Below are 19,563 nucleotides of genomic sequence, written 5' to 3'. Positions count from 1 at the left end.
GTACCCTCAATCAACCTGCCAATCTGTTCTGAACAATAAATATCCTGCATTAAACTGATTTTATGTCTTAGAGGACTTACTAATGATGGACAGTAATAATAAATGTCATAACAGGTGTAACAAATGGCAGACAATCTGTATAATATTTCTCAGTTTGATATAAATAGGATTTATCATAGTAGATGTATGGCACAGTCAGTGTGTAGTAACATTATTAAGGTAGGCAGATATGAGATGCAGGTTGTGCTAGATGCACAATGGTTATAAGCTACACTTGTAGCATTTACTGCAGTGTTCTAACAGGCAAATAGAAAACTGCACCTCAGTGTATTTCAAAGAGAAGAACCAGGATTAACAGAGCAACCTCTGTCATGTATTCACTGAGAATGTATAGTATTGTAGGTTATGCATAGACATGACCTACATCTGCACTTTCTGTACTGGACTCGGACTTAGTTATGTACAACACTAGCATTACTTTGCTGCAGTTCTGTGTTCAGCTTGGATAAAATTGTAGGCCTGCAGCATGATGCCAAACACCTCTTGACTTTTACCTCCAATGGTATGGACAAAGCAAAAAAATAATTAGGGCTACTTGTCAAATACTGATAATGTTAATTTAGAACTTCCTAAAATAGTTTTAAATTTTAGGAAACAGAACAAAAGTGTGAGAACAAATTAGGAGTGTCCCTTAAGTCTGGATAGTTGAGAAGATGACTGAATGATATTGTAATGACGCAGCTTTGTACTAATGTAACATATGTTACACCAGCTCTGTATGAGGGCAGTGTCACTTTAGCTAGCATTCAGGAAACCCTTGAGCAACAAATGTAGTAAACTCTGTGGAAATGCTCAAGGGCTCAGGGATTACTTATCCTGAAGCCATTATCTGAGGATGCAGACGGCTGTTCTGTTCAAATTATGATAATATGGATGTTTGAAAGTTCTGTACGTGGCTGCTATGTGAGATATACAGACTGTATAACATTAGACATGCATTACACAGTGTGTTCACTATGTCGCAGATTGACTTATAATATGTCATTTTAGTTTATGCATATTACTGTTGGGCACAACTCAAATCTTTCTATAAGGTACGATATAGATTCAAACTTTTGATCACTTGTACATTCATCACAGTTACTTGAGCATAATAGTACAAGTTTTCAATTGCTAATCTTATTTTATTTGAGATTTGTGTGACATCCTGTTTCAGATGTCCTTCCTTTATCATTCTTGCAGTATTCTTTACTCTTTGGATATCCTACCGAGGATAGCTGAACTTCCGAAAGCCTTTACACCAGGCATTGTATGTCAGATGAATGTCCAATGCACAAAGCTTAAGGTACATATGTGCTGTATGGATGCCTAATTTTCAGAAATTATTTGCCACTGTGTTGGTTCATCTACCAAGTCTCCTAAAGATAAGTGCCCCATTGGGGTTTGTTCCTTTCCTTTTTCCTCCTTGCATTTTCCTTTCCTGGATGACTAAAAAAAAAATACAAGTGTGGGAGGCAGATTCCACATAAAGACAGATATAAGAAGTGCCTTTTTGTTTGCATGCTACACATGACAATACACAGTGTGTGATTTATCAGATGTTTGTCCCTAATTCACTCCACTGTTTTGTCATCCCTCTCTATTATGAAAACCAAAGGCTAAAGCGTTTGGCTCAAGGTACCATGGCTGAATCTTTCTACCTCAAAATTCAGATGCCTGTTAAGAAAAAAAGCCAAAAAGGCGCATCTGATCTTGCTGCTGTCCAGCCTCCACTGGACATCTCCATCAGGTTGGATGATGAACTCAGGGGCCTGTCCAGTGCCAACATCAGTTTCCTCTGCTGTGAGACTGTTGGAGGCTGACATGGAGCGGTCATACATCTGGTGCAGATGCAGAGGGGGAATCGTGGCTGATTATATCTGAAGGTCCTAGGGGGGATTCCCCAAATATTGTTTAGGAAATGATTGCCTGGTACCCTCATTGAATCTAGGCAGGGGGTTTGAAACTCCTAGATTTGTTAAAGTAGATGTTCTTTTAAATAATAAACAAACATGTGGCTAAGGATCCTCGCAGAGTGGCAGGACTTTACTTGGGCATTGTTCAATGCCCTTGTGGTTCTGAACTCCCCCACAAGTCTTGTCTGTCCCTGCTTCTGCTCCCTGGGCTTCCACTATCTCTAAAAGTCCTAGGGATTCTGATTCTTCTGATGAAGAGTTGGATTTTTGTAGAGAGTCATTGGCATATTCCTCCTAGATCCACTCTCCTTTTTCCTTGGGTTGTGATGAAGATTCATTGTCCTTTGAGTCCCCTTTTGAAATATCTTTTGCGGATATAGTGGCCCACATGATGGAACATTAAGTGGGACTGTGCCCAGGTTTCAGATGTTCAAAAGAGATATGAACTTTAGCAAAAGGGACTTGGCCAGACCTTCTGCAGTCCCCCCTGTTTTATCTGCTTTTTTGGATACATTTTCATCAGCTCTTCAGACTTCTTGCACTCAATTTCTCGTCCCTAAGATGACAGACAGATTTTATAAAGTCCCTGAGGTTCATAAATATTTCCATAAAAGTCCATCTGATTCTGCTGTCGTTTCCATGTCTACAGATAAATCCATACAAACTTCTGTCCTCTTCCATCCTTTTACCTTTTGACAAGGACAGTCATGCTACAGAGAGGTAAGGGGGAAAAGTTTATAATTCTGTTACTTTGGCCTTTAGGGCCATTATTTACTAGATCCACATGACTAGGTATGTCCTGGCTCTTCTATCCCAACTTGGGGGGTTTTTGACTGATAGGCCTGATTCAAACAGTAAGAGTTCTGCCCTTTCTCTTTTGAGTTCTACCTCTAAAGTGACTCGCCATTCTATTAAATGCAGGTATGATACTGCTGATGCCTCCCTTAGAGCAGTTGCATCTGACTGTGTTATGAGGCGACGCTCGTGATTTTATCTTCAAACCTGACCTGAAGACATTGAGGCCAAACATTTAGATTCTCCCTTAGACAACCACAATTTCATTGTTACTGCTTCTGCAGAATTGTTTAAAAATTTTCAGGATAAGGGTAAAATTATGTAGGATCTGAAGCAAATATCTTTTTCTACTGTCCCAAAGTTCCAGAGGAGTTATCCATCTAAACCTTTTGTCTGTAGTTAGCCTAGACAGCCTGCTTAGGAGCAAGAGGGTTTCTAAGTGAATTTTCCCCAACAAGCCCACTCAGAATTCTAAAGACCAAAAACCTTCTTTTCCTGATAAATCTGCCTCTGTCTGCCATCCAACTTCCCCTCCCCCTTAGCTAGATTCCTCTGTCCTTCAGGCAGACACATTTTCTGTTTGGCAACAGATAATCATAGAGACCTTGGTACTTTTCATTATCCAGAATGGTTATTTTACGGCTTGAAAGTCCCTTCCTGTATTCTCCAGCCTTCCCTTGCTAGCTCTCTCATTTTCATTTGGTTTTGTGGTATCTAGTGGAACAGAGAACCATATGACCTGTCCCCTTGTCTTAGCAGCGAACAGGTTTTTTATTCCAGAATGTTTCTAGTTACTAGGAAGGAAGGGATGTTGAAGGCACATTCTAGACCTGTCTTTTCTCAACACCTTTCTCAAGGTCTCTTCTTTCAGAATGTTGTTGGTTCCAACACTTTTCTCTCTGTTGCTTCTTCAAGCCTTTCTGGTATCTCCAGATTTAAAGGATGCTTAACCTCCATGTTCCTATTCATCATCTCTTCAGGAAGTTTTTACATTTCTCTGTTTCTTCCTCTTATTTCTTTGCTTTGCCTTTTGGTCTTTCTACAACTCCAAGGGTCTTTAATAAATGTTGTGCCCCTATAGTAGCCTTCTGCAAAGTTCAGGGAATTCATATATTCCCTTATTTGGATAATCTGTTAATCAAAGTCCCTTCTCAGCAGCTCTTGTTTCAGAATCCCCACTTTACTATGCTTCTGCGGAGTGTGGGGTTCACCCTCCGTCTCAAAAGGTCTGTGTGTACTCTCTCAAGATCAGGTAATTCTGGGTTGCAGGATTCAGACCCATTCCATTGTTGGCTTGTCTCCCATCTCCCAAGACCATCTATTTGAATGCTCATCACCAGTGCCCTTGTCCTCTTCCTCCTCCAGTCCTTTCTGCAAGGGAATCTCCCTGGGTTCTCGGGGACATGGCATCCACTATTCCCATGGCTATGTTTGCCAAACTCCACATGAGAAAAGACTGTTTGGCTCCAGCACTGCTACCATGTAGAGTATATGGTTCCTGTCTTAACTTTGTCACAAATTTGAGCTCTACTGGCGGATTCAGTGGATTTCCTTGAATCCAGGTCTGCCTTTCCAGGTTCCTGTCCCTATTCAGTAGCTGTACATGGATGCTTCTGATGACAGTTGGAGAGTGTCCTCCATTAACCTAAACGTCCAGGATCTTTAGTCTCCTGAACAACTGACAGGCCATGTCAACATCAAGGAGATGAGGCCTGTAATTCTAGCTCTCTAGGCTGTTCACTCCCTTTGGGTTCCAGGTCCTCTAAAAGTTTTTTTTTTAATATAGATTAATAACACAGTCATGGTATATTAGCAACCAAGGGGGTTGCAAAGTCTTGCCGCCTTTGCAGGCTGGCTCCTCAAGCTTGGGATTTTGCTGTTTAGTCATCACTTAGTTCTTCAGGTGGTTTACATTCCTTCAAAGCAGAGTCTGGTGGCAGACTTTTTGAGCAGGTCCAGGACAAATATTCACAAATGGATGCTTCACAGGTAGGGGTTTCTGGACATTATACATCAGTGGAGTACTCCTCAGGTAGATCTTTTTGCCTCCTCTCTGAACAGACAACTTTCCCAGTTCCATTTCAGAATGCCAACTGTTCTGGCTTGGAAGGTGGACACCATGTCTTTTTCTTGGAAGGGGATGTTTCTGTATGCCTATTACCCTCTTGCTCAACTACCAGAGGTCCTGCACAAGATCATGTGGGACATACCCAAAATCTTTCTGGTGACTTCCTTTTGGTCCAGACAGTACTGGTTTTCCCTTCTATTTCATTTGGCTAGGGGCAATCATCACAAGAAACTTTTCAGGATGGAACTTCTCGCATAAGACAAGGGATCTCTCATTCACCCTCACCTGTCCATCCTTCAACTGATACTTTGGGTGATAGGATTTTGATTCCTTCCAGGCACCAGTTTTCTGAAGATATGCTTTGGGTATTGCAGGAGTCCAAAAAAAGCCACAGGTAGAAAATGATATGCGACTAAATGGAAGACGCTTTCTATTTGGTGTCTTAAGAGTGGCTTCTGGACCCTTTTAAGTGGGGGTTCCTACGGCCCTTTCATATTTGTTTGAGTTGATCATTTCTGGGGTACTGCATTCATCTGTCAGCTATTTCAGCTTGTCTGCCTCTGAAAAAGGTGTGCTTCATATCCAGCCTTCAAGAAAGCCTTTTCCTCCTCTTTGGGACCTTAATTTTGTTCTCAAGAAATTGTTGTTGAGTCTGCAATTTCTTCTTTCCCACAACAGCTGAATATCAAGCTTTCATGGCAGTTCCTCCTTTTCTGTTTTTTCACAAAGTCATGGTGTCTCTTCATACCTGTCCTCCTTTTATACCCAAATTGTTTAATTAGTCCTTGAATCAGTCCATTCATTTTCCTTTTCTCTTCCATTCTCTATGGAATACTAGTGAAAGATTTTACCTGGCCAAGACAAAGCATATAAGAAAATCTGAGCAACTTTCTGTTTCCCTTTATGACATGAAATTGGATTTGGCTGTGCCTAAGCAAACAATCTCTTCATGGGTTTCTAAGGCCATTTCTTTTTGCTATTGTTTTCATGACAGACAGCTTTCCTCTTCTGTTCATTCTACCAGGACAGTGGCCTCTTCTGGTGCTTGTTCCAGTGGTCTGGATACTAGAGCCATCTTGAAGGCTGCTACTTGGTCTTCTGTTTACATGTCTACCAAACATAAGTTGGAGTCATTTCCAGGGCTAGGGTGGGTTTTGTCAGGGCCATCTTTTATGGGTTTGTGGAGGGCTGCTCTTTGCCTTCTTCCTCCAATACTTTCCAGTATCTTTTGTACTCCCCCAGGAGTAAAGAGTACTGCAACAGTGATGAGGAAGAACATAGTGCAGTTCTGGAAGATCTTACCATGAAAGTAGATGTCGAACTTCTCACTGTTGCATTATATTGTCCCTCCCTCCCTCCTGCTCCCTGTTAGTCTGTTGCCTTCTTTCTGGCCAAGGTGTCTCTTTTTTGCATTTTTTTCTTCTTCTCCTTCCATTTATGAATGTATACATTATTGTCTTTCTTTAAGGTTACTCTGGTTCTCCTGAGGCAGTTCAATTCTGTTAGGTGTCCATACCTCACATACACACCTTATGCTTTGCACTTGGGACATGCATCTGATGTACAACACCTGGAAGGTATAATGGCATTGGTATGCTGGCCAGATGTTTGCAGGATATCCCAAGAGTAAGGATTACTGCAACAGTGAGAAATAAGACATCTACTGTTATGGTAGGGTCTGACAATTATAATGTCTTATTAGATTGTTTAGTTTTGGAGCTTTTCAGAGAAAATGCAAGACCGGCTTTATGCCACCAGTCAGTGATCACACTTTTTGTTATACAGAGTGAGAGTAATAAAAGTTGGGGGTCTAGGAGAGTTTCTCTCTAATTGGGGGTGCAGATGGGTTGCCAGCCTTTAAAGAACCATTTTTCAGTGATGTTTCATTTGCTTGTACTACCCAGGAGCTTGAGTACCTGTGAAACAAGTTTGAGTACTTGGGTTCATGCAGTACAAAATATTTTTGCTAAGTGTGTGCTCTGAGCTTAGGTGATAAAAATAGATATAGTGGAAACTGTGTGGTCAGTGTCTAACCTAAGCTACTGGTGGTGCTGCTGTTAAAACTTTCTCTGTGACCTTCACATCATTTTTCAGCAGTGCTTTGTATGGAGGCTAAAGCTGGCATTCAGGAAGCCTTTGAGCAACAAACAAGTAATAGGACTCTGGAAATGCTGCAGGGTTCAGTGGGATGCCTTACCTTGAAGGCATTATCTAAGAGGGTACAAGCAGATGTGATAAGTGGGTGGGTTGATCTATGTTCGTTCCATTGGTTAAACAAATTAGGCATAGCCACGACCTACAAAATCTTATCCTGGTTCATACATCTGCTGTGTTGGGTGTGTTAAAGATGGACCTTGAGATGTTCTGGCCGTGGAAGCAGCCACCATGTGCACTCTCATATGGTGTGTGATGCTCTTGTATGTAGTGTAGTGGTTTTAAGATCCTGAACAGCTAAGTAGACTTAGTTCTGCACAAATTATAATAAGATGGATATTTGAAAGTTCAGTATATGGTTGCTATGTGTGATATACAGATCTATATCACTTAATTGAATTCTCACATTGTCGAACCACTGTTAATCTAACCCACTTTTTCAAAACCCCACTCTATTGAACGTCCGTGTAATCAAAATTTTTCATAAGAAAAAACAGCTGACCAGCCTACCACCAGTGACAAAATTCTAAAAGTTTAAAGCCTACCCAAGTGGGGGCTTCGCCGCCCACACTCCCCATTGTGGGGGGCTGCACCTCCAACACACCCCTAACTAATTCTGAGATCGCACTCCAGTGTGGAAAAGGGCAAATTCCCGATGATGGCCAACTGTTTTTCCCTATGAAAAACTTTGATTAAACAGCTGTTCAATAAATTTAGCTTTCAGCAAGGTATGTTCGATTAATAGTGGCTCGACAATGCGAGTATTCGATGAAGTGATACAGACCCATGATATGCAGACTCTAACTTAACCATGCATTACACAGTGTGTAGATTTTTGCAGATGGACTTCTTGCTCATTACTGTCAGGCACAATGCAGATTACTGTGATATATCGGTCATTCAGTCTTGCACAAGCAGTTGATTAGATTCAGGCCCTTGAATCACCTGAGCTTTCATTAATGCTACCCAAGCATAACAGTACAAGTTTTCAGTTGCTAATTGTACTTTTACTGGATTTTTAACAGTGTCATCCTTTTTCATGTTGTCTTAAATTATCCAGCCTTGGAGGCTCCCAGAGAAAATGCAAGACTGTCTTTTTCCACCTGTTTGTGATCACACTTTCTCTGAGATGTCAAGTAACAATAATAGGTTAGAGTTCTGGAGAGTTGCCTTTCTCTCACTAGGGGTGCAGGAGAGTTTGCCCTCCTACACCAAAAAAAAAAAAAAAGGTTTCCGTAATGTTTCATTTACTTGTATTACCCAGGAGCTTGAGTGTCTGTGAAACAAGTTTGAATACTCGAGCTCAGGCAGTATGAGCTATTTTTGACAAGGGAATATCCTCTGAGCTTAGCTGATTCAGTTAGATATAGTGAAACTGTATGACCATTGTGCAACTGAAGCTACTGGTGGTGGTTGTGCTCCTGTTGCTTTCTCTGTGATCTTCACGTCATTATTCAGTGGTGAATCACCGTCCTGTATCATGGCAGCAATATGCTGACATAAACAGCAAAGCAGACATTTCTGGTGAGGATGAGGTATCTAACTGCGCAAATGACCACTTTGATGCCAAACACTTTCTGCCATAGTATGTGTTTGGTTGTGAGCCTGGTTGTACTACACCACAGTAGGCATTAGTGCTGAAGGACAGTAGTCAGTATTTATAGCTGGAGACAGATGGCGTCACCTGTGATTAATGCAGATTGGTTAGTTGGTTGTTCACTATTACTGCACTGTGTCCTGCCACTGTTGCAGGTCACATAGATACTTATGAAATGTCCTTGATGCAAGTGGTGTTGGGAGAGTAATTGGAACAAGCTGCTGATGTGCCAGATGTGGGCATCGTGCACTGCTAGGGTGCTTATAGGAGGCATTTGTTATGCTGCCATTTGCATTACTGTACTAATGGGTGTGCCTTCGTTGAAGGTTGGGCGTCGAGCTGGCACCTCGGCATTTCGTAAAAATCTACTGCCAATCATTAACGGATTGGAGTTCCGCTGTGGCGACCCCTTACCAGGAAAAAGCTGAAAGACAGAGTAGTATGCCTTTCACCTGATACATGCATTGCAATGCATGATTTTCACTGCATAAAGGAACTACAGTGTTTGTAAACATACATACTCCTTTCACCTTTACATATTGTTTTTATTAGAGCCATAATCCTTCAGGTACACAGTCACCTCATTTTACTTACTTTTTTGAATCATGAGCAGAACAGTAATGGCCTTAATTATATTCCTTTGTCTCTTTCTCAGTTGTATGCTGCAGTGTTGCCATTACATTAAGCCACATTTTATGAATCACAAGTTTGTTATGTGATTATTGCTGTCTTTTCTTCCCACTATTTTCCATGATTTATTCAGCAGTGGTTTTATAAGCACCAATACTACAGACCCTAAATGCACATCAGTAAGTAAAGAAGACTTACTGGAGGGATAGGTTCCCAGATCAACATATTCCTAGCCTACGGAATAAGTTACCCCAACAGGGCAAGCAATGTATTTTGTCTGCCTTTTTAAAAATAGTCCTAATGACTGAATGTGTAAAAACAAATTTATACCGTGGGTAATATGTATGACCCTGCTTGATTTGGGAGATGGGCACTAAAAAAGGGTGGCACTCATAAAAGGTGGCAGAAACTTTCAAGTGTATATATATTGATAAAGGTGTATGTGGCCATGTTTTCTGTAGTCTCCATGATCATGTGGCTAGTATTGTTACTATGCTAGCACACAGATTAAGGTTATGAGTTATTAATGAGCTGCTTCCTGTAGTTCAGAGATTGATTTGCACAGCTTCCATTTGCCTAACTTTGTAAACGAACAAGTTCCTTAATCAGTCAGTGCTCCCATGATGGGTCAGAAAAAGGTCCGTTTGGATCAGTGCGCTATCCTGGTTAACAAGCGCAAATAAATTCTTGCCATCTAATATGATTACTTATGTTCTTGTGAATCCTTATTTTTCTTATTACTGTAATTTGCTGATAAATTCCTCTAAGTAATAATGCAAATGAGCATTGAAAAGCTGCATGTCCCCCTAGTCTACTTGGCCATCTGACCTGCTGCTACTGATCACACCCATTCATATTCACTGTGCAGGGATGAAAGCTGATTGCTATGTGACTTTCATCCAGGCAGCCATCAGGAGATTTTTTTTTCTGATACTAGCCTTGCACCAATCACTTGGTGGCTAACAGGCACACCTGCAACATGAGGACCTGATATGCCGTCTCTGGGATACATACATGCTTCCATGCAGGTTTATTAAACATATTCACAGTCTGCAAGAGCCAGGCACTTCCCCAGCCTATATATTTGTTGCGATACCTGCCCTCTGTAGGGTGTTAACAGTACAGTAGACCAGACCACCTTACTTACCCAAAGATTGGTAAACTAAGATTGGTCATTTACTTCCACCATCTGTGGCTGACTGCTGCATCTCCTGAGTTATCAGTCCAACTCTGTTCATCTTAACCACAGTCAGGACTTTATTCCTCTGTGCCACATAGCCAAATGACTTTTGAATTACTTTGATTAGCGCAGTAGATTATAATTTTTGTAAATTGCATTTGAATTTTGTGCAAACTTTAGGTGCTTAATCTACATATTTTTTATTGTGCAGAGTTTTGATTTTTGCAGGAAACATTTTCAAAGCTTATGGAATTAAATCAGAATGATTTTTCAAAGCACAGTTTTAATCTGCATAAATTCTACATATGGAGTTTATCATTTGCTACATTTGTCAGAAACTTATAGGTTATATGCTACTCAATTTAAGACGTTTTCCTAATCATTACTGGTAACTTCTTTACAGGATCCAGACAAATATCAGTTTGGCAAGACTAAGATCTTCTTCAGGGCAGGGCAGGTAGCCTACCTAGAAAAACTTCGAGCAACCAAACTATTTGAAGCTTGTATAATGATTCAGAAGGTGATGAAAGGCTGGTCCCAGAGGAGACGTTACTTGCAGTTGCGTAGCTCAGTTATTGCACTTCAAAAATGCATTAGAGGAGTTCTGGCAAGGAGGTGAGTTGCTCAAGCAGAGGCATATGTTTACCTAGCAACTTTAAATTTACTTTAACCTTTAAAGTAAGAAAAAAAACATTTATATGGTTAATGCTATTAGTTTTTTAAAATCCATGCTTTATTCCATCAGTCTTTCAGTAATCTATTTTAACAGTTGATATCTACTGGTAGGTTGAGAAGCAGTAGTAACGTAACAGACCACATTTTTCTTATGGGTAGAGGAAGTCTTTTGTTGTAGTTTCACACTTCTGGGTGATAAAGTAGCCTACTGTATTATCTCACCCTGCCTCGTGCACTTCCCCTTCTTCCTATGAACAAGTGCCCCATTTCTTTCTTTCTGTAATTTTGTAATTTTCATTCTGATGCTGAAGTTGTATGCATTGTAAATGGTATTAGAAGTCTTGTTTCTCTCTATTGTGACTGCCCTTCCCACTGCTAAATGCTTGCTAACAGCGTCAGATGTCTGGATTGTATTTTTAACCTAAATTATAACTGCTGAGTGTGTTCAGTGCTACTTTGCAGTCTGTTGTACATTTGAAATCATTGAAATTAAGTGAAGCTCAATATCTCACAACCTGTTAAAATGAAGAGGCTTAGGAAGAAGATCCATTGCCTTAAATGCTTCTTATCTAAGAAATGCTGGAACCATGGCTATTCTTATGTTACTGGGACACCAGGGAAACTGAAGATGAAGCCTTTGGCAGTGATGTTCTTTTTTAGATCACTGTTGCAGTAGTCATTGCATACTGGGTGTATCCTGCCAAGGATGCTGTATGTCCAGTCAGTCAAAAAAAGCTTCACCTTCCTGTCTCACTGTATAGCCGACCTTCGCACAGGAGATCATGCCAGTATAAAAGGGATGCATCAAACTTAGAACCTTCCTGCCACTAGTCCATGTATGCAGACTCTTGTTACCATTATGTTTACTATTTCCATATAGTCCGCTTCATCACATGGTCTTCAGGCATTGAGGACCATTTCTATTTTCAAATTTTTGTCAGAAACCTTGTCTTTTAGAAAAGAAAACTGCATCTGAACACCAAATACCATGCAAGGACTCCCACTCCAGCTGTTCTTTTTAGGAGCTAAACGCAACATTAAATCATGTTCAGATTGTTAGTCATTCAGAATGAAGAGAATTAGGAGTAGCTTGAATTTTTTGCACATTTTTGTAGAGAATTGACATTTTCAGTACTTGTCGTAAAAGCAGGGTACTCGAGTCACCAATAAAAGAGAAGCGTTTAATAAGTTATGAACTCATGCTCATTTGCTTAAAGCTTCATGTATACAATAAATTAACAAAATCAAGTTGCATAAATAACCTAAACACAATCACATGACATTTAATGTGTACAATAATTGGTTAAAAATGGTCAATCAAGACTTTTTGCATTTAGAAACTGTTTTTAAAACTGGATTCAAAAAATGTGTTTGTTTAAACATGGAAAACAATCCGCATGAAATAAGGTTATCTAGTTGTTATATTCTGCAATTTCCATCCTTAAATTAATGTCACCTCCTCTGCTATCTGGAATCATAAGTTCTATTGCCATAAATGTAAAGAAATGCATTGAATTATTGTTCAAGATGTGCTTGTATAATGCATTAGTCCATACATTTCTCCTAATTTCTGACAAATGATTTCCAATAAGCACTTTTAATTTTTCATCAGTCTTACCTATACAAGAACAAATACAAGCTTAACACTGTGCTAAATATACACTAACGCTATCTTCTCTTGCAACAAAACGAAGAGGAAACGCAGTATGTACGGCAATAAAACTTGATATTTAATATATAACAACTCACAATAACACACTACCACGAAACAAAACTGACATAACTTAATCCAAGAGTTAAAGTTTAGCGCTTTCACCTATCACATGTAGGCTTCATCAGAACTAACAGCTTATTTAGAAAAAACATTTAAATAACCTTTTTGGCGCGAAAGACTGTTACATTATTTAAAGCTGTATTCACATTTTCACTACAACAGTACTTAATCAACATTTTGTTTAACCTATTAAAAGTAAACCTATTTGACTAGTAATTTAAAATCAATAAATATTATGAAATCCAATGCATCATGTAATCAATAATATTAAAATTAAATATCCATAATTCATTAACTGTGTAATAAAGATGTCTCATTCTTAGATAAACCAAAATTGTTGCCTAAAGACCTGTATAAAATATCTCGGTTAATAATGGATAATAAATAACTCAATATAATAAATAGATACTCAATCAATTACATAAATATATACAGGCCATATGAATGCCTATTTCATAATTAGTGTACTAATAATGATAAAAAAGCATATTTTGAAACCATATGAATTACTAATGGTTAAAAATACTGAAAAATAATTTAAAAAGTTCAAAACGAATGGAAAACATTAAAAAACTCTATAATAAATACTATAAAAAACATTATAATAAATATTGTGAAAGAAACTTAAAAAATACTGTAAAAAATGCTGTAAAAAATAAAATTATGAAAAACTACACCTAGCAAAATGCAAAGGGAAATATAAAAAAATAAAAATATATATATGTTACAGAGAGAAATAATAGACTTTCATGACTACACTTTCATTGGATATACTTTTAAGATACACAGTATTCAACATGGGTCTTATTTCTGTAAACTTAGTAATGGTTATGCAACTTGATTTTGATAATTTGTATACCTGAAGAAGCTTTGAGCAAAAGTGTATTAGCTCACGACGTATTAAACATACTTTTCTTTTTGACATAACCAAATAAAACACCAAACTATTAAAATAAAAAATGAAGCAGTGAAGGTAAAATCGATTTTACCTTCACTGCTTCATTTTTTATTTTAATAACTTTTTTTATTTTAATAATCTTTTCTTTTATTGGTGACTTTGATTGTTCTGCTTGTTTACAAATTTTCGACTTTTTGGTTACACTTGTCTTTATCCAGTGAGCAGTCCTGTTTTTGCTTTGATTTGTAGCACTTGGTGTGCTTGGCTGTGGTGGTGTCCTCTGCTGTGGATCTTCTCCCACAGATGGGAAAAAAAAAAGAGAAAATTGTTGAGACAAGTAATTGACAATTACCATATATTCTGTCTCATTTGGTCTTCAACTGAGGACTCTGATGAGGTGCATTTGTAGCCCCCATAATGTCCCCCATCTTATTTAGGGCCATCTAGTGTGAACTCTTTGGAGGTTGATATGACCCAGGATTCTTGCAGATCTGATCAAACTGTACATTTGACTGAACCAGCCATGAAGATGGTACCAAAAATAATTTTGAGGGAGAAAAGGTGCTCACCATGTTTTTGTAAAGGAGGATGTTGAAGGCTAGCTCATGGAGGTCTGGCCTAAGGATTCAACCCTAAAAATCATACATCTGAAGACTCTAAGGAAACAGGGTCTATATTAGTTTGCCAAAAGTGTATTTCAGTAAACACCTAATCATCGACCCCTAATCAGCAAATTTTTTTTTTTTAAGGTTCGCTGAATTTACGAAGGGCAAAGTAGTTGGCCAACTACACAACTTTGCCCTTTTTTCCACTGTAGTGTGATCTCTGAGTTTGTATATATAGTTAGGGTGTGTGGAGCGAAGTCTCCCACTCGGGTGGGTTCAATTTAGTGAGATGTTCATCCGTTGTGCTGCGGGGAAAGTATTTCATTGCCCTTGATAAATTCAGCGAATAGCTGAAGCAATATACAGAAAAACAAACAGATCTTCCTCACACTATCCCTTCCAGTCAGAAAGGGAAATAGGAAGACTGATTTGCATTGCACAAGAACTGTTTAAAGCTATTGAATCCTTTCAGCTTTCTCTGACTGTATCTTCCTCTTACAGTTCTAATCATACTGACAAAAATAATTCCTTCTTCCTAAGAAGATTTCTCTGTTTAACTGTGAAAGGTTTAATTATATGCCTTCCAAAGTCCTTCTCCCATTGGATTTCATTCCAAGGTAGAGGATACAGTTTGACTTCTGTAATGAAATTTCCTTTGGTGATGCAATAACTAAAATGAAAGATTTTATTCAATTGAGAGTGTAAAGTTTCTGGCTTCCTGAAAGGTTACTGTAAATGGCTGAATATGGACACCCAAAAGCCTGTTACAGTTCCCACTGGTCTCTGAAAGATTCCTTTTCCGCTGCTTCTGTATAGCCAGACACTCGGCATCCAAAAAACCTGACTGGTATTAGAAGGTCCCTGATTTGCACAAATACCTTTATTAAAATCACTCTGCAGACCTTGCTGTCTTTATCTTTGGATGCTGACAGGATTAGAGAGCCTTTCCCTCTTCTAACATAATCCCTAATGATAAAGTGAGCCAGTGCAGTTGATAGGTATGGCAAAAGGTGTACACTTCTACCTTGGTGTTCAGAGACATTAGCATGCCAAACCCATGTCTGCAAGTTCTTTTTGTCTATCTTGAGAAACATAGGATGAATTTTGCCAATTGTTTTTAACTCTGACTTGAAATCTCAGAACTGTCAGTGATCACTGTAAGAACTTCTGAGAGTTCTAGGTTTCATGGCTTCATATATCATCATGATTCCACATGCCAGACTTCAGGAGAAAGATCCAGTGGTTTCATAAATGACTTTAGGTTCAGCACTCCCACCATCAGTTTTATCCAATTCCATTTCAAAACTTTATGAAGAAAGAGAATGAACACACTTGGTGGGCCTGACAAAGTCCTATCCACCAAAGCATCTGTTTCTCTCTCCCTTGTCCCTCTCTCTCACTGGCAATAGAAGACTCAGATTTTGCTTTGGAGTGCTGTCTCTCTGAGTGCTGAGGTGCAGGGACTATGTGAACCACAGTACAGGCTCAAACACATCATGCTGAAAGAGATGATGGCTGTTAAAATGTCCTGAAAGCTCAGAATCAACTTTAGTCTCCAACCATTCTTTTAGTAGTGATAGACAATAGCACTGTAATGGAACCGGAAGGAATAAGATCTGCCCCCCTCCACCCCCACCCCCTCTTGCAGGCCGGCCATGATTACTGAGACATAGCATTTCACAATTTATTCCTTCAAGCAATTTTTTTCTGGAAAATCACTGTAAATTGAAGTCACTAAATAATGACATACATTTGAGTTTGAGTTCACATCCTTCAAAAATACATGCTAATGCAAGTCCTATTATTCTATAGCAACTTTCTAAATTATAAGAGCAATATGTAAAATTTATTTTTTAGCCTTTGTCCCCCCATTATTTCAGGGATTTTAAGAAGTTGAGAGGTATGCCCAGTATGGATCCTCTCAAGTGGGTAATATACAATGAGGTATTTCTGCGCATACGACATGGGGGTGGGGAAACCCTAGATGGCTTTTTGGCTTCAGCCCGAGCAAACAACTCAAACAGCTCTGTTGCAGGACTTGAAAAAAGGCCTGGAAGAAGATCTTTTCAGTCCCCTGAATGGAAATGTTTAACTTTTCCATCTTTTCTAAATGTCCTTCAAAAGATCAGGAAGGACTCTCTCTTTTGGCCCAGGCAATACTAGTTCTCCCTTCTCATGCAACTGGTTAGGACACTTACCAAAAACATCTTGATAGTGGACTTGCTCACACTGGACAGTAGATCTCTGATTCATCGCAGCATTGAAAATCTCAAGCTGTGTGGATGATAAATTTTTCATCCCTTTTAGCACCTTTTTTTTCCTGAGGAGCACAGCAGTTATTGAAGGAGGTGATAAAATCCGTTAGGAAATTTTATGTATCTAAATGGAAAAGATTTTCTGTTTTGATGCCAGAATCATGGCCGGGACCCATCTCAAGCAGGGGCACCTTGGTTATTCAGTACTTGTATGAATTGCTCAATTCTGACCTAGCATACACTTCAGTAAAGGTACATCTTTTGGCCAGTTTAGCCCGTCTTTCAGAGGATCTCCCCGTTTTCTCTTTGTATCAAGTAAAACAATTTTAAAGAGGGGGTTTGCTTATCAGACCACCAAGAAAAAAGTAACTCCTTTTTGGAGGTTTGAATTTTAGTTTTCGAAAAACTAACCCACTCTTTCAAATCTGCAGCTATCCCTTTTCATAGTTTTTAATCTAGAATACTCTTTTGCTGGCAGTTTCAACTTCTGTTAAACGTGTACCTGAATTAGAAGCCCCTATTTATATTCAGCCTTTTTGATTTTTCACAAGGACAGGGTGAGTCTAAAAACTAACCTTTTCTTTTTGCTAACCCTTCCTTTATGTTTAAGGTTTTCTTTTAATTTACCTTTAATCAAACTATTCTGTTTCCTATCAATCTACAGAACAACGGGACTGGGAATTTTTATTATCTGGATGCATACAGACAACTGAGATATCTGGACAAAACTAAAGACTTCAGAAAATCTAATGAACTTTGTCTAATGATGGTAAGAGAAAACAACAACCAAGTTTCTTATTAGTATTAGGGCTCATTTTACAAGAGAAATTGCCACATCTTGGACTTTCTATCCAAGTATGGACTCTAGATTCATTTCATAGCCACCCTTTCTTCTTGGGTTTGGTTGTTTTTCTTTCAGCTTTTTCCCAGTAAGGGGTCGCCACAGCAGAACTCCGGTCTGCTAATGATTGGCAGTAGATTTTTATGAAACGCCGAGGTGCCAGCTCGACGTCCAAACTTCAACAAAGGCATGCCCATTTACGCACGCATGTCTTCCAAACACTACCCAACCATGGGGAGGACATGCAGACTCCACACAGAAGGCACTCCCAAAGCCAAGCCGAGAATCAAATGGGAGAACGTCTTGCTGTGTGGTAACAATGCTACCGTCGTACCACCGCGGCTAACATAGTTGTCCCATATGTATTGTCCATTGCTCCAGTGATCTAACAAAAAGTATAGTGCTATTGTTTAGTTAATTTACCATAAAAAGTAGATGTTCAGATTGATCACTGTTGCAATGCTAATACCCTCCCTCCCCTCCATTGAATAATCCCTTCACTGGCTGGGTGTCGGAGACACTTCTATTTTTTCTGTTTTGTCCAACATCTACTATTAAGGTGAGTTAACTACACAGCTGTACTTTTTCAGCTGTCAGCTACAACTGTCTCTCTTTGGCAGGCCTGAGAGAGAATCCTACCCTTTTTGGTGAGGCTAACCATGTGTAGTTTATCCAAGGGGACCATTTTGTTACAGGAGCTAAACTGGGACACTTGAGGGCTGTCCCGGGAAGTCAGGTCTGCAGTCCCATTCTCCTGACCCACATGGGAGTGGAGATGGGGCTGCCATGTCATCTCGCACCGAGGCCAGCAGGTTGGCCTCCCGTCCTTTACTTGGTACTGTGGGGAATGCCACTCTGTGAACAGCACCATCCAGGAGGTTTGAAGCAATGCACATTCATTGGCGCCTGGCACAGTTGAGTGAGAATGAGGTATGCCACAAAAATCACAGAGAAGGGGGGGGACCCAGGGTCATCTCCCCTGCAAATTTGAAAGCCCTTGGTGCAAGGCAAAGGGGAGAACCATTGTCACAGAAGTCTGGATGACGGATTGTCTGAGGCTTCGCAGCCCAGCAGAGTTACACGAGACTGGGAAGACCCCCTGAGAGGCTCCAAGAGCACATGCAAGACTGCATGATTTGGTAGCAGTCAGGAGATATGTAACCCTGGAAAAGAGCTGTTTTTTCTGGGTAGAAGTGAAAGCCCAGAGGGGGTCTATCCCACTGGATGTCTGGAAGAGAGAGTTGTAAAGTGATTGGGACAGGACAGCTCCCACTTGTGTGAGGTGGTATGGACCGTGCCCCTTTGGGACAGAAGTCTGGAAGGGGTAGAGAGGCAGATAGTGGCAGGGCTGGGTGAGCTCCCGTCTGGGTGAGGGGGGGTCAGGCAGAGCTCCCCACAATGGAAGTCTTTAAGGGAGCACTGGGGTGGACAGCAATGGGTGGATGAGTGGGGTCAGGCACAGCCCCCCCCCATGACAGAAGACCTTAACGAAGTGACTGGCAGACAGTGGCAGGGCCTGCAGAGCTCCTGCCTGGGTGAGAGGGGTCAGGCAGAGCTCCCTTTGATGGAAGTCCTTGAGGAAGCACCAGAGCAAATGGTGGATGGGCCTGGAGAGTTCCTGCCAGGGCAAAGACCTCCAACTTCACCCATAACTGACAGCAACCTTGAAAAATTCGAAGTCCTCAGAGCTGCTCTGGATGGGAAAGCAGGGGGACTCTGAAGCCTTTAGTGAGAGTGGATCTGCCCCTCAGTGACCAAGGGAAGTTCAGGAGTGGCAAACAGTATGGGAGGGAAGCTCCCTTGAGAAGGTCTGAGGGCATAAGTGATCTGGCAGCCTGCAGGAGACATGAAGGTGGTAGAGTCCACCAACATGGGGGGGGCCGTGGTCAGGAAAGGTCTCTTGGTTAGGTCGTAAGGGTAGCCTGTAGGGGTCGACCCTGACAGAAGTCAGTAAGGGAGTGCCAGGAAGATGTGTGTGAGGCCTGGAGAGCTCCTGCCTAGGTGAGTGGGGTCAGGCAGAGCCCCCCCCCCCATGAAGAAGTCCTTGAGAGACTGACAGATGGAGGCAGGGCCTGGAAGGCTCCTGCCAGGATGAAGGCTTCCGACCTTACCCCATACCCAATGGCATCCTTGAAA

General features: G+C 40.4%; 1 protein-coding gene across 1 annotated transcript in view; it reads left to right on the top strand.

The window, feature by feature from the left end:
- Positions 1-19,563, top strand: part of LOC122787918 (unconventional myosin-Vb-like) — a gene marked incomplete at its 5' end in the record, with an annotated part of 1,807,467 nt that overhangs the window by 736,493 nt on the left and 1,051,411 nt on the right. Inside the window, one exon of the mRNA XM_044054844.1 lies at positions 10,783-10,994. Coding sequence (XP_043910779.1) covers positions 10,783-10,994 — 212 coding nt within the window. The remainder of the gene's footprint in view (positions 1-10,782; positions 10,995-19,563) is intronic.

This window comes from Protopterus annectens, chromosome 13.part0 (genome assembly GCF_019279795.1).
Source record: "Protopterus annectens isolate FY-2018-M chromosome 13.part0, PAN1.0, whole genome shotgun sequence".
Lineage (NCBI taxonomy): Eukaryota > Metazoa > Chordata > Ceratodontiformes > Protopteridae > Protopterus > Protopterus annectens.
Note: the sequence above shows the minus strand (reverse complement) of the source record. Positions and strands in the feature narration are given on the sequence as shown.